At 39.5% G+C, this 15,140-nt stretch overlaps 1 protein-coding gene across 2 annotated transcripts in view; it reads left to right on the top strand.

The window, feature by feature from the left end:
- The window catches only part of SLC35F1 (solute carrier family 35 member F1), a 385,894-nt gene that overhangs the window by 230,520 nt on the left and 140,234 nt on the right, over nt 1-15,140 (top strand). For both annotated transcript variants that reach the window (XM_004422261.3, XM_087444034.1), the window contains exon 2: nt 285-460. In XM_004422261.3, the coding sequence (XP_004422318.1) occupies nt 285-460 (176 nt within the window). The remainder of the gene's footprint in view (nt 1-284; nt 461-15,140) is intronic.

The following is a 15,140-nucleotide window of genomic DNA, read 5'->3' on the forward strand; positions in this document are numbered from 1 at the left end:
TAGAAGCCAGAATCACTTGGAGAGATTTGATCTCAAATCCCAGTTTTACCACTTCCTAATTATGTGACTGCGAGCAAATTGCTTAACCCCTCTAAACTTTGGTTTCTTCCTCTGTAAAACCTCAGTAATAATTCCACTTTCCTCATAGGATTGCTGTGATGGGTTAAAAGAAATACTATTTATTGCACTAAGCCCAGTGAATGTCTCAAGTGCTCAATAAATTTTAACTTACTGTTTTAATGGACTTCCTGCTGATCTTTGCTTTGTTTCTCTTTATTTCCCAGGGAGATGTTAATCTCTGTGGCTCTGGGCCAGGTGTTATCTCTCCTTATATGTGGAATTGGCTTGACCAGCAAGTACCTGTCAGAAGATTTCCATGCCAATACACCAGTCTTCCAGAGTTTCCTCAATTACATCCTTCTCTTCTTGGTCTATACCACCACCCTAGCTGTCAGACAAGGTAAGCATGCAAAAACACCACCAATATAGCCTGGTTTCTCTTTTTCAAACATCTAGAAGAATGATGAGCCATGACCAGATTAACTTTTTTCGCTTACAGCATCATCAGACAATTCAAAACCCCAAATCTCACTTTTCTATTTTGCAGTAATACAACAAACACAATGAACGAATAAATCACGAAGAAGCATGCATTGTGTGAATTCAGCAGGAAGTAGGAAGTGCACGTATAGGCAGAAATGTACAGTTGCTTGCTATTTGAATTGCTGTTAACATTCTTGGTACCCCTAGTGACTCTAAATTGCGTGCTTACCTTGGAAGCTTACCTGGAATCTGGAACAGGCGTGATGCAGTTGTCCTAAATAATGCCAGCCCTGGGAAATCCAAGGGAATTACAGACAAATATATGTTCTTTGGGAAAGTGACACGAGAAAGATAAAAATAGTAAACACAACTCTTGTAATAACAAAGGAGAAAAAAAAAGAAAAAACTACCACAGAAGGTCAGGTGAGGTGTTCTGTCTAAATTTAAAATAACTGAAACAATAAAACAAGTCCTCTGAGTCATTGCCAGAAAAACTTTTTAAGGGACAATTGCAGTTGAAATCCTTGGGTGTATCTCTGAAGAGTAGATTCAGAGCCTTATGATTATATCACTGAATCTGATGGAAACGCTTTTATGTATGGCCTAGAAATAGCCAACAATTTTTCCTCAATAGTAGATGTTGACTGTAAATATGCATTGAAAAATAATCATGAAAGGGTTGACGAAAATTATATATACCTTAATAATAAATAAAGATACATATATTGCTATATGTATCAGTCCTAATAGTCATACTTTTTTGAAACTTTTATGAGAACTGTTTATCAGTATTTAATTTTCACATTTCCTTATTTGGGTTGCTGTCTAGAATAATATTGCTTAATTATAGTGATTTGGCCAGTAGTCAGTTTCATCTTAGAGGGAGAATAAAAATGAACAAGTTGGGACTGAATTCCAGTTTAACTTTGGATTTGTTTAAAGTATTGGAGAAGCTAATTCCATTTATTTCTCAAAAATTGATGTTATTGGTGTTTGTCTTTTAAAATTTAACATCAGTAGACATAATTAATTTAAGAATAAAATTTCAACTAAAACCTCAGGCTCCAAAAGTTATAAGTACTGTGTCTCAGCTATATTTCCTCAGTGTGATTTGAAAGCTAATGATTTTGAATGATAAAAATGTTGTATTTAACAGTTACACCCGCCATTTCACCATTAACGCCTCAATCCAGGAAAAGACTCTAGGAAGTGGGGATATGGGGGAGGCATACCATTAGAAATTCACTTATGAGACACTTAACATGAAGAATGTGTAGTTTGGTTGTACCAAGAACAGAGAGCTCTGTAGTTCGACTTAAAACTCACTTGATGAAAGCTTGAATCATAGCTTAGAATTCTTATAGAATAGAATTATTTAGCCCAGTACAAGAAGTATAATTAAGAATAGTAAGATTCAATTAAAAACAATTTTTTGACACTCTCATATTACCAAATTAAAAAAAATTCACGAGAAAGTAGTGAATTTATCTTCGCTAGTGATTTTTAAAACCGAACAGTCTAGGCTACGAATGGTGAATTGCAGCTAGTGTTTGGGTTCTTGTCCATCTTACTTTCCAGGATTCCAGAGATTTAACAAAAACCTGCATCAGGAAAAAAATAAAATCAAGCCATCCTAAGAAACAGAGAGAAAAATTTCACCGTGACAAGTAGAGGCAGAAAAGCTTAGAAAACCAAACTTAGAAAAAGACCCAAAGTTAATAATAATACCTTCTACTAAGCCTTTATAATGTACTAGCCACTCTGTATGTGAATTATCTCTTTTATTCCTTCATTCCAAGGAAATAGATATTATTATCCAAAATTTTATAAGTGAGAAAACCAAGGCTTTGCCTACATAGGAACATGTTCCAGGCTATAGAACCAGGAAGTGTGGAGGCCCATCCTAGGCCAGGGCTGTGTTTTCCTGGCTCACTCTGCCTTCCCCTTGACCATGGGGAGGCAGGAGGAGGAAAGGGAGACAATTTTTAACAAAAGGAGGGTTTTTTTCTTGAGATTCAAAACCCTGAATAACAAACTAACCCTGAATGCAAGGTCTAGTGAGGCACAGCAATGAAGTCAGGAGGCTGTGATCATAGATGGTGCCGGGGAGTGAGTGGGGAGGGTGGGCAAGGCAGAGGCACAGCTGGAAAGAGGCCAAGGACTAGAAGCAGCGAGGACCTTGGAGGCTCTTTGGAAAGAAGACTGAAGAGGGCCTGAGGAAATTCTGTCTATCCCAGTCAGTGAGGGAGAGATTCAATTTCTAAAATGCCCTATCTAGAAATGTTTGCCATTGCCTCAGATTATCACTAAATTTGCTGGCGTGTCTTTATTTGGGTGTTTATTCAGAATGTGTGTTTGTTTTACGCTTCGTCTTTAGATGTTTTAATAGGCTGGCATTAAGCTAACATCTGGAAATCAACATAGTAATTACGTTAATTTTGTATAGGCTGATTCAGTACTATATTCTAGAGACATAATAATCTCTTTCCTCTCACACCTCAAGATTTGAGAGGGAATGATCAACAGAGCAAAGAGAAGAGGATGGAAAGTCTGGTGTGTGCGAGGGAGGTGCTCTCATAGCCACAATTTCTCCTCCTTTCCCTGTGCTCCCTGACCGCTCTCCCCAGAGGACTGCAGGTTAGGACTAAGCAAGATACCTGTCTTCTCAATTCTCCCAACACGGACGTCACCATCTTGTTTTGATACCACTTAACACCATATAACAGCAAGAAGTTAGACTCAGGAATATATTTTTAAACAAATCTTTCTTCATAATTTTAACCATACAACTTCTAAAAATTTATGATTGTCACATGTAAACACAATGTGATAAATGCAAGAGGCCTTTCAAGAGTGTTAAAGGTAATGTTATTACAGAAGCCTCATCGAAATTTGACTTCAAAGTTAAACTGAATTCTCTTTATCAAATTTGCATTGGACCAATGATCAAAGACTCTGAAGCAATAGGTTCCAGTAGAAGTTCCGGTATAACTCCAGTTCAAACTGGAGTTTTGAACTTGTCCCTAATTATCAATTGGTTCCTACAAAAATTTGAGTACACTCTTCCTTAAAAATTTTGTATCTTGTTGAACAAGTTTTAAGTCTAGCCCTCTCTTGGATTGGTGCTAGGTTTTCTTCCAGATGGTTCTAAAATTCAAAAAATTCTTGCTGTTCATAACAACTTTGTAGGAAATAAAAGTACTTCAAAAAGGTAGTTCCATTGACATTGTATCAAGTTTGAGAATTTAGGTAAAATTTAGGAAGCTGTTACTTCAATAGGTTGGTTGTAACCACTTTTGAGAAGTTACTCAGGCAGTTAAAATGTACACATTGAGGTAATGCCTGAAATGAACTCATGCTCTAGGTACAAAGTAGGGTTTCAGGAATTGTAAAGAAAACTGCAGTCCTCCTCCTCTGTGTCTTCCCTTTACTCTCACACTACTACCACACTTAAAACACTTCTGACACCAGATGTGGGGTGGGCAGGGTGTTCCCACACCATGCAATTCTGCGACACCAGCTGGGTGTCCTACAATTTACAGTTCTGACACTATCTACCTGGAGATGGCATCAGATACCACAGATTAAGGGCTCAGTCCCACAAGACTGCCCCCCTCATTCAAATGCCAATCGCAAGTCCAGGTTGTCACTTGTGCTTCTGACCCAGCAGCTATAGATCAGAGGTTCCCACGACCTCCTCCTCAGGTTTGATTAATTTGCTAGAGTGGTTCACGGGACTCAGCAAAACAGGTTACTTACTGTTTACCAGTTTATTATAAAAGAATATGATAAAGGATATAGATGAGCATCCAGATGGAAGAGATGCATAAGGCAATGTACGTGGGAAGCGGGGTGGAGCTTCTCCCCTCTCTCTGGGCACACCACTCTCCCAGTACCTCCACATGTTCACCAACCCTGAAGCTCTTCAAATCCTATACTTTTGGGATTTTTATGGAGGCTTCATTATGTAGGCATGATGGATCATTAACTCCATTTCTAGCCCCTCTCCCCTCTCTGCAGAATGGGGAGGTGGGACTGAAAAGTCCAAGCTTCTAATCATGGCTGGGACTTTCTGGTGGACCCCAGTCCACCAGGGTTAGGGTTAGGGTTAGCCCCTATCCAGGAGCCCACCAAGAGTCACCTCATTGGAACAAAAGACATTCCTATCACCCTGGAAATTCCAAGGGATTTAAGAACTCTGTGTCAGGAAACAGGGTCAAATGTTAAAACAAAAGATATATCAAGTGCTCTCATTGCTTAGGAAATTACAGGGGTTTTAGGAGCTCTGTGCCAAGAACCAGAGGCAGAAACCAATATATATATTTTCTATTAGCTCACAGGAATATAACTAAGAAAGTACAATGAAGCTTCCAAAACCTTATGGATTTGCCTAGGAAATTCTCAAGAGAAGGCTCTTGCTCATATCTACTTATTTCTTAAAATTCCATATAAAGCTAGCTGAAATCAGGAAGCAGAGAAACACAAAATGCAAAGACTATAAACAAGAGGAAAGAAGAACAGGCTGGGGTCCAACTGAAGACCACCCGGTTCTTGCATTCGTGATGTAGAAACAAGAAATGTGACAAGCTTTTAAAAACAATGGTGAAAATAGGATATATTTCCTATCAAGAAAAAATATGTCATCACACTTTTTGCCCATAAGCTTCTCTTATCAATTATTACGAGAATGCTGCTGCTTCCCAAAACTGCTTTCAGCGGTTCTTAAATAATAGATACCCATGGTGCCTCTTTGGCAATTTTTAATGTCTGAGCCTATATAAACCACCAAATTTTTAAGTACTCAATAATTTCCTCCTCCTTTTCTTCTTCTGCCAATTTTTCTCAGTTCTTGTCTCTCTCCTAATTGCTTTTTATTTTCCCATCAACAATTTAACTCAGTGATGGGGGAGGTTTGGCTTGTGGGGCAAAGGCAGGATGCTGACAGTAAAAAGAAAACACTTTCATTCTTGTTTTCCTCCTCAAGTCATGGTGGTGGAAAATTGGGTATCAGTAATGAAAGCATGAATAGAATCAGAAGTGTTTTTTATATACAGACCCTAGAAAGGAAAGAAAATGTTGCCACCATTGAGCATCCTTAGATATATTCCTGGTGACTAATTTTACCAGTTTTGCTTTTCACTGAAAGATATTTTTATAAACGCTTCCAATTTTGAATAAAAGACAAGCTTCTAGCTAAAAGCAATTTGATGAGTATTGCGTGTATTTGGCTTTCCAGCAAATTCTGGAAACATAGACTTTAAAGTATTTATTGAATCATTTATATGTTTCACAAAGAAACAGGCCTCTAATAGTACTAAGAGAGCACTCATAAAAATGTCACCATATGTAATCCCTTTGAATTTTTCCCAAGAGAATACTGAAAAGTAAATTCATGCCTTACTTTTTATGAGAAATATTCTCATTTTGAACATTAAATTCCAGAAGACAGAAATCCTAGAGGTCTAGGTTCAAATTTCAGTTCTAAGCGGGGAGGCTGAAGAAATGAAGTCAGCTCAGGTATTTCAAGCGCTCACCCTCTCCCAGTCCCTTGTACTCACCATCTTCCTTTTCTCACCCAGAGCAGTCAAGTAGGACAAGAGGAAATAGAAAAACATAGAAAAATGGCAGCCTTGTCTATACACAACATGGTCCAGTCCCCCATGAATGTTCTTCTCAGAATTTGGTCCAAAAAAGTATTCCTGCTTTTGGTAGTGGCTGAGGAAGCTTTAATTAGAAGATAACTGTTGCCTCTTCCAACACAAGGCAGGCTTCATATTTGTTCTCTGCAGAAACACTACACTTCTTACGTACAATTCCATAGGCCAAATTCTCAATCACTAATGTTGCAAGATTAAAAATATTCATGTAATTAGAAGAAATGTAGGACTTCATATGAAATAATATAGACCTCACTGAGAGCCAAAACAAGGTCTTAGAAGCTTAGGTATCTGACATTTCACAGTTTGGCGACCCTAGAGTCACCTGAAGCACCCACTCGCCCCAGTTCTGTTAGTACAGCTCTGCCTCTGTGAATCTTCCCCCCTTGCCTTTGTTGGAATTTTCTTTGACGCTTACCATAGGAAGTCAAAAACACAGGCCAAAGCAGTGAAAAGAGCTCAAGCAGGATCCAGGATTTTCTCAGAGCAGAAGCCCAAGTGCTGCTCACACTCTGCTCAGTTGCCAATTCTCTGGATCACCTTGACTAAATCACTGAGGAGAAGGGACTGTTAGTGTGTTGGCAGAATAAGAAAGCATTTGGCAAATGTAAATACTGAATTATAACTCCCTTGGAAGTCGTGGGGCAGCTATTACTGTCACTTACCTAAGTCTGGTGAGGTAACATTCATTGGAGCCTCTTAAAAAGTCCCCCTTGTGGGAAATTACTTGGCAAACCTCCATTCCTATTCCTTGTTAGGTTGCATTTATTTTTACTTCTCATGTGTGATTGGAGAGTTTTAGCCTCCGTAGTATAGGAAGGTTGTGCCTCAGGGATTTTGGAGGTGGATCCCGGGTAGACGCTCCATGGGAATTACGCTTCTGTTGTCAGGGAAGGGAGAAGAAAAGGGGGGGTTGGGGGTTGGGGGGTGGGGGGGGGTGGCGGGTGGCGGCTTCTACACAAACCATGCTGGGAAATTGGTAGAGAAAATCACAAGAGAAAATTAGATTCCAGTTCTAGCAAAACAGCCTGTCAGTATATGGAGCAACTGGAACTCGCATATACTGCTGGTGAGAATGCAAAATGATACCACCACTTTGGAAAACAGCTTGCCAGTTTCTTATAAAGTTAAACATACACTTACCATATGGCCCATCAATCACACTCTTCCAAGAAAAAATGAAAACATAATGTCCACACAAAAAACTATATGCAAATGTCCATTGCAGCTTTTTTCATAATCACCAAAAACTGTAAACAACCCAAATGTTCATCAGCTTGTGAAAGGATGAACCAATTGTGTTATGTTCCTACAATAGAGTACCACTGAGCCGTAAAAAGGAATAAGCTACTGATACATGCAACAATATGGATTAATCTCAAAAGCATTATGCTAAGTGTAAGAAGCCAGACATGAAAGCTTACACACTGTATAATTACATACTGCATAGTAATGTGATGTCCCGGAAAAGGCAAAACTGTAAGGTCAGGAAATAGATCAATGTTTACCAGAGCCTGGGAGTTGACTGCAAAGGGACACAAGGGAACTTTTGGGGTGATGGAATTGCTCTATATGTTTTGATCGTTGTAGAGGTTACATGACTATATGCATTTGTCAAAACTCTTCGAACTGCACACTTAAAAGGGGTGAATTTTATCGCATGTAAATTCTACTTTAATACACCTGACCAAAAGAAAAAAAAAGAGAATTAACCGTCTACTATCACTCTGTGGTTACCATGATGAAATGATGTATCACTGGGCTCAGAGTTTCCAATAGGTAACTATTCCCTCAGTCACTTATGGATATTAAGAAGTGCTATTAAAATGTCCCACTTCATTGTGGCATGCTTTTAGACCACAAGAATGAGTACAGTGTCTCCCCAAAGTGTACCTACTCCAAAGAACTTGCTAGTGTGACATGAGCTGTTATTTATCAAGCTCATAACCCATTAAACAATACAAAAGTACACACATTCTATACACATGCAGTGCTTATAGGCTGAATCTGCACCAAATCAAGTCTCCCACAGTCTTAATCAAATTTATAGTATCCAGTAGTGCACATCCTGTTTGTGCTAACATGGATGAATCTCAAATGGAGTGATAGCTTCTGCAGAACTTTCAATGTCACTTAGTGCAATAAATGACTTTTAGATTGAAGGAAAATGACACGAATATGCGGCACATCTTCTCTTAATGAATCCTCATAAAAACTTACAGACATACACACTTTATACATCAGACCCTCCCTCATTCCCCATGCCAAATACTTCACTAATGGATGCCCTTCTGATTCTTTCACTCCAAACAGCATAGAGCTTGGAGGGAGGGATTGTCTCCCTGTTTTATCTGGAGTCCATGTTGACTGTTAATTTTGCAAATCTTTAAGCATTCATCGCTCCATGCTGAGAGCTGGCAGAGAGCAATACTCACTCCTGGCATGTAGTTCCAGCATTCACGTGGGAGATTGAAGGGTGGTTAAAGATGATAACTGCATTGCCTGAAGGAGATAAGTCCCCTTCTGCCAAAATAGTGCTTTGTATGTAATTAGTGTAAAAATCCAGAGGAATAGAGTTTATCCTTACTATCATCTTTCTCGTTAAAAAAGAATCATAATGGAGGAACAAAGCAGCCCCTGCAGTGAACTGAATTGCTTTCCCTAAGTTTTCATTAAATCAAAGACTCAGCAGTTAGCCATCTTGCAGGCATTATTGCAGTCTGCTGCATGAGATTTGCAGGGGAAAAAAAAAACAATGAAGCAAACAATTATTTTTTCCTTCACAGGAATAAAATTGCATTGTGATTATCTTTAGATCAGAATTCCCTGTCTATGCATTTTTAGAGCATCTGGTTTCATTGGTTTCCATTTCCGAGATTTTTGAGGACCAGGAAGAGGATCATGTAATTCACCAAATTTAAATATGGTGCTTGCACATTGTGGGTTCTGGCTACAAGTTGGAGTGACTGGGTCCCTTCAGTGACCTATGTGAGGAAAAACATAAAGGAAATGACCTCCAAAAAAAAGAAAATATGATCAGAATTTATATTTCCAACCATTTTTTGTTTCACTATTTGACACTTCTTTCTAAGAAATAACATGAATATTACTTCCTTTTACCTGTAACTGCCTAGTTAGTCATATCTAAAAACATGTCTATCTTTAAGAATCATATTTAGAAATTATTACTTGTCTACTCAATTAAAATATAATTTTAAACAATTATGGTCTGGACTTTTTCTGTTTCTCGATTCAATCAAAATTCAAGAGCTGGGCCGGCCCCGTGGCTTAGCGGTTAAGTGCACGCGCTCTGCTACTGGCGGCCCAGGTTCGGATCCCGGGCGCACACTGACGCACCGCTTCTCCGGCCATGCTGAGCCTGCGTCCCACATACAGCAACTAGAAGGATGTGCAACTATGACATACAACTATCTACTGGTGCTTTGGGGAAAAAAAAGGAGGAGGATTGGCCATAGATGTTAGCTCAGACCCAGTCTTCCTCAGCAAAAAGAGGAGGATTAGCATGGATGTTAGCTCAGGGCTGATCTTCCTTACAAAAAAAAAAAATTCAAGAGCTGTTGAGCCATCCCAGTAAGTTCCCATAACTTGTCTGAGTTGTATTTCTTTATTTCATAAGTCAGGATAGTAATAGTAACTGCCTTATGGGTTTCATGTGGACTCAATGAGTTGATATATGGAAAACTCCTACCACCATGTCAGGCATGTGGAAAGCATTCAATGAGTAAGATCTGCCATCATCAGCATTAAATTTGCTTACTAAGTATTGATTCTCCTCCCCAGAAAGTTGAATTTTACACGTGTAATCCTGAATTTGAATAAATTCTACCAGAAGGACCCTGAAAATCATTAGCCATATTCCAGCATTTATGTTCTTCTTAACTGGTCACTGGGTGTTGGAGTGGCACTGATATGAGTCATAGAGGGAACAAAAAGAAGAGACATTTTAGATGCTCTTCACATAGTCCTACCACTATGGTGGCCAATGTGAGTGAGAGTCCTCATTGATGTAATTATTACTAGTGCAGGACTAAAGTGCACTATCCCAAGTCCCCCTCCACCATAGTGTAGAGTGGGGGTTCTTCTGCCTGAGAAAACCAAGCTGAGAATCTGTTCAGAAGGAGCCAGAGCCACCCTTCTAGTTTCAGACATAACGGTACCCAAACTACTAAGGATCGGGAAGGGGAAGGGAGGGTTGCCAAAGGAAAGAGTTGAAAGAGCAATTCCCTAAGCCAGTGCTTGCTCCAGAAATGAGTGAGGACTTTGCTCTAGAGCTTTGATCATGAATGTGAAATCTCAAATCAGAATAGTTCCCACCCTTTTTCTCCCTCTTGTTTTTGTGTGTGTGTTTCCTATCTCTTCTGTTTCCTCCCTTCACTCCAGCTTTTTCCTTCTCACACAGCCAAAACTGATATACAAATGGGAGAAAATGGGAAGAAAAACATTCCCATTCCTTTTACTGAGATAGAATTGTCATTACAAATTCAGACATTGCAGAGAAGATCCAGATTCTCTTTAAGCCATGCTTGCAATTAACCACTCCAAGTTACTATTCTTTGCTCAGGAAAAGGCTAGGAGCACAAGGACACCAATTAAGATCATAGATGTTGTAAACTAAGCTTGACTACTGTTTTTCCTGCATGTTTTTTCTTCCACAACACACACAGAATGCATCTGTGAACTGTGATCAACTGAATACGCATACAGAAAGCAAAACAGGTCCAAAGCAGCTGGGAAAATCGCATTCGTATTTGGTCTGCTGACCAAGGCATATGCCAGCTGGAGGAGTTGAGGAAAAAGAAGTGTGTTTTGGCCAAAGCCAGGAGGGGATGACATTTCTGTCCCAAATAATTTCCAGCAAGGAACCAGTCCTTCAGACAAAGGCCATAGATGGTTTAGAAGATCCTGTCATTACAACAGTAGGGATTGTTCAGATGCATTCCCAGAGGGAGAGTTGGGTCATGATTTTATAATCAGAATACCAAATCTCCAGAATACCAAATCAATTATTTGGAATAATCAATGAGCGGCACATCCCTTTTAAGGCCATTTCAATGGAAACCATGGTAGGAAATCTATAAGCAGAGATCTAGTCTTACTAATGGACTGCTGCGTGGACAAGAATTGTCGTTGGACGAGCTCATTGAGAGGAATCTTGCTCCCATTTTTTGACAGGGTAAGAACATTCTTTCTGTTTCAAAGTTGAAAACTAAAATCAGGGTGGGGAGAGGAAAATAATAAAAATAAGCCAAGATGAAAAAGTGCTGCAAAATGCTCTGAGAGAGCACAAAGCATTGGGGGCCACGTAGCCGGGGAAGTGGCTGCCAGTGTGTCATTCTCTAGCTCAGAAGAGGGGAAGGCCACACTGTCACAGATCGTGGAGCCTTTGCTCAGCCATCTTTCGGCAGGAAGAGCACACCACAGACAAACTCAATGGATTACTGGGGCCTCACCACATTCAAAGCAGCAGGTTCTCTACCTACCAGCACATTTCAACTTTTGGCTTAGTGGATGTCGTTCATTGAGGTGGAAATTTCCAGCTGTGCTGTGTTAAACTCAGGACCATTATAGCACAGCTTTAAGCAAGCTATTGATTTTAAACTTTTGTCAGACTAAAAGAAACTAAGTTAGATCATTCAGAAGCAAGCAAAGAACTCAATTTCTAAAAATAAAGTCAAGGAACTTGGTAACTTCTTTTTAACAGAGAAATGTGTGGGCAGATCTTATGTAAGTGGCATAAATGTAGAAGTCTCTACACTGTTAAAAACTGCAAGTTATTTACTATACAAAGACTTAATAGATCTCAATCCCTGATCTCTGTTGTTTTGGCATCAGATATGTTGAGTAATTTAGATACCTGACAGGAAAGTCGTTGGTGAATGTGTTCCTATACTCAGTGTCTCTTAGCTGAAGGAGTCAACCTGCTGTACACAAGCCATGGATGCAACCCCTCTCCAGACTACAGAGTTTTATAGTTTTAGTTCTGCCCCTGATCACTTCATACAGAACCTTCTAGAAGGCTCTGACCTGATTACATCTTATTCAAATTATCTTATCTAAATTTGAATTCTCTTACCTTCCTTGGTTACTCATTTCTTCCTTCATGTATTCATTCATATATTATTTCATTCATTTATTCAGCAAATGCTTTTTGAAGGCCCTCTTCTGTTAGACACTGTACTACTATGTGTGAAGGATTCCTAACTGAGTAAGGATAATCTCCCTTCTCCCACTCCTTCTAAGCTCACAGACAAGAGGAGGAGAGTGACAAGTAAACAGTCCCTCTAATTGCAAGAGTACAGATCTGAGGGCCTCGTTTTCTTTTATCTCCATCAAATTTTCATCGCAAAAGAATTTATTTCTCCTCTGTCATCCATTTCACCACTCTTTTCTCCATCCATCCTCCGTTTCCCAATCATTCACAGCAGAAGAATTCCTTACAAGCAGTTGGAACAGGCAGTTCTCCTTAGCCTTTCTTTGATGATGCACACACCCTTTGCTCTAGGACCCTGAATTTGCACTGAGAAGAGCGGCAGCTGCTCTTCCAATACCTGTACCACCCCCTACACCGCCTCCCTGGGAGAATCCAGCATAGACACCATCTACCTCCTTTATTTAGACTTAGCCGTGGTGACTTCTTGGCTGCTAGGCTTCTATGAGCTGGACCAGTTGGCTATTTTCATGATTGTTAGTGACTCCCAAGACCCTCAAAGGTCTATCCTCTTACAAGCAGTTATATATGGAGCACAGGTCTACATCACTTTGCCTGACTTAAGTGACCCCTCTATGTAGTGGCAAGTGTACTTGTCTGGCTTCATCCGTTTAAGAAGCCTTTACCTTTCTGGTGATTTGGGGATATGCCCTTAGCACTTGCTGGTACATAAACTTAAGCTCTCCCCAAGTTTCTAGCAACCCCCATAAAATATTAGGAACCACAAAAATTTAATGTAATAAAGTAAAAAGTAGAAACACAGTGGAGAATATCAGAGTTCATGGGTTTTGTCCCAGTACCTGACAGAGGAGGAGGTCTGCCACTCACTGGGACCTTTGGCATCTGCGGAGAAGCGGGAAGGAAGAACAAAATGTAAGCCTCTTGGTTTTGACCAACTAGCTCATCTCATTTTCTTAGTATGCAGCATGCTACCTTCAGCAAATATTCGTCACATCTCTTTCAGGGTATTAGATTACCATTTAGTAATATTCTAGAGGAGTAAATTAACAGTGTCTTTGATACCAGGGTCACAATGTGCACAATTTCCAGTATTCCCAATTCATTTTCAGTAAGCAGCACAGATAAATATCCAACTAAACACAGCAATGATTACAATTCCTTTGGAGAAACCATTACTGCTTCCTATTAATCTTGTACCAAAATCTCTGATCTAAATCTATTTATTCCTGGCTTCACTGGAAAACCAGAATATGGTATCTCCCCTTAGCAAAGGTATCTCCAACCATAGGTGTCTCCTGTGTATCTATGCAGTTCCCATGGTTAAAATTTAAACACACCCAACAAACTAACTTAGAAGACCCCCGTCATATCTGGGGTTGAAGTTTCATTTGGTCGTAAATATATTGACTGATGCAAAGTTGTGTTCAGTTAAATTTCACAAATATTTATTGAGCCCACTGTCTGCCAGACACAATGTGAGATCCTTTCAGATCCTTCTCTCCATCCTCATCAGCTCTAACACTGCCTAAACCAAGCCACCCATCACCTCTCGCCTGGACTGCTGTTACCACCCCCACCCTGCTCTCATCTCTGACACCTGCCACACCTTCATCACTGTAATCCCTCTTTTAAAACTTTATTTACTCTAAACTAAAGTGCAGTAGTCAACCAGGCACAGAGGATCATGTAAATGCTTCTTTATGTATGATTTAGATTGAAATCAGGATGTTAAAAAACAGTTGGGGAGGAATTGTTTAATAAAAGGTGATTATTTTCCATAATCATCAGAATCAACATGTGCTTCTCAGCTTCATTCTGTGAGCTGAAATAAGATCTTTTCATAAAGATTCAAAAAAGCTGAAAATCAAGATACTAGAATGTTGCTATTCCTGCTTTCTAATTAGCCTGCGTACTTAAGGAAAGGAGGCCAAAGATGTAATATTCTAATTTTTGTTCTCTGAGCAGAGTGCCTTCTAAAGTGCAAGTCAACTTGCCTTGGATTTCAGAGTAGAAGACATTGATCTTAATGTAAAAAATAAACATAATATTTTCAGTACTATTTCATAAGAAACAACTTTGACTGATACTGTACTCTATCTACAGCATTATTCTAAACTCAAAGAATTTCATTCATCTCTTTTTTGTGTGTGTGAGGAAGATCAGCCCTGAGCTAACATCCATGCTAATCCTCCTCTTTTTGCTGAGGAAGACCGGCTCTGAGCTAACATCTATTGCCAATCCTCCTCCTCATTTTTTTTCCCCCCAAAGCCCCAGTAGATAGTTGTATGTCATGGTTGCACATCCTTCTAGTTGCTGTATGTGGGACGCAGCCTCAGCATGGCTGGAGAAGCGGTGCATTGGTGCGCGCCCGGGATCCGAACCCCGGGCCGCCAGTAGCGGAGCGCGCGCACTTAACCGCTAAGCCACAGGGCCAGCCCATCATTCATCTCTTAATGTAGAACTTCCGATTAAAATCAATTCAACTTGATTGAAAGTTAAAATAAATTGAAAGACCTCCTTAATAATAAATCTTCTGATCAAAGATCTTTATTGGACTACTTTTAAGGCGAATGTCTACTTTATAAAAACTGCTAAATACTAGGAAGGAACCATGAAAAGCTGAGAGACTCTGAGATAATATTTGAGGTGACAATGTTATAACCATGTTTAAAATTTATTTTTATTTTCTAAATTATCCAAGTAATACGAGAATATAAACATTACATGTTTATCTAAATATAAACATTTCA

The sequence above is a fragment of the Ceratotherium simum genome, chromosome 19 (assembly GCF_057802395.1).
Source record: "Ceratotherium simum simum isolate JZ-2026a chromosome 19, ASM5780239v1, whole genome shotgun sequence".
NCBI classification, from domain to species: domain Eukaryota; kingdom Metazoa; phylum Chordata; class Mammalia; order Perissodactyla; family Rhinocerotidae; genus Ceratotherium; species Ceratotherium simum.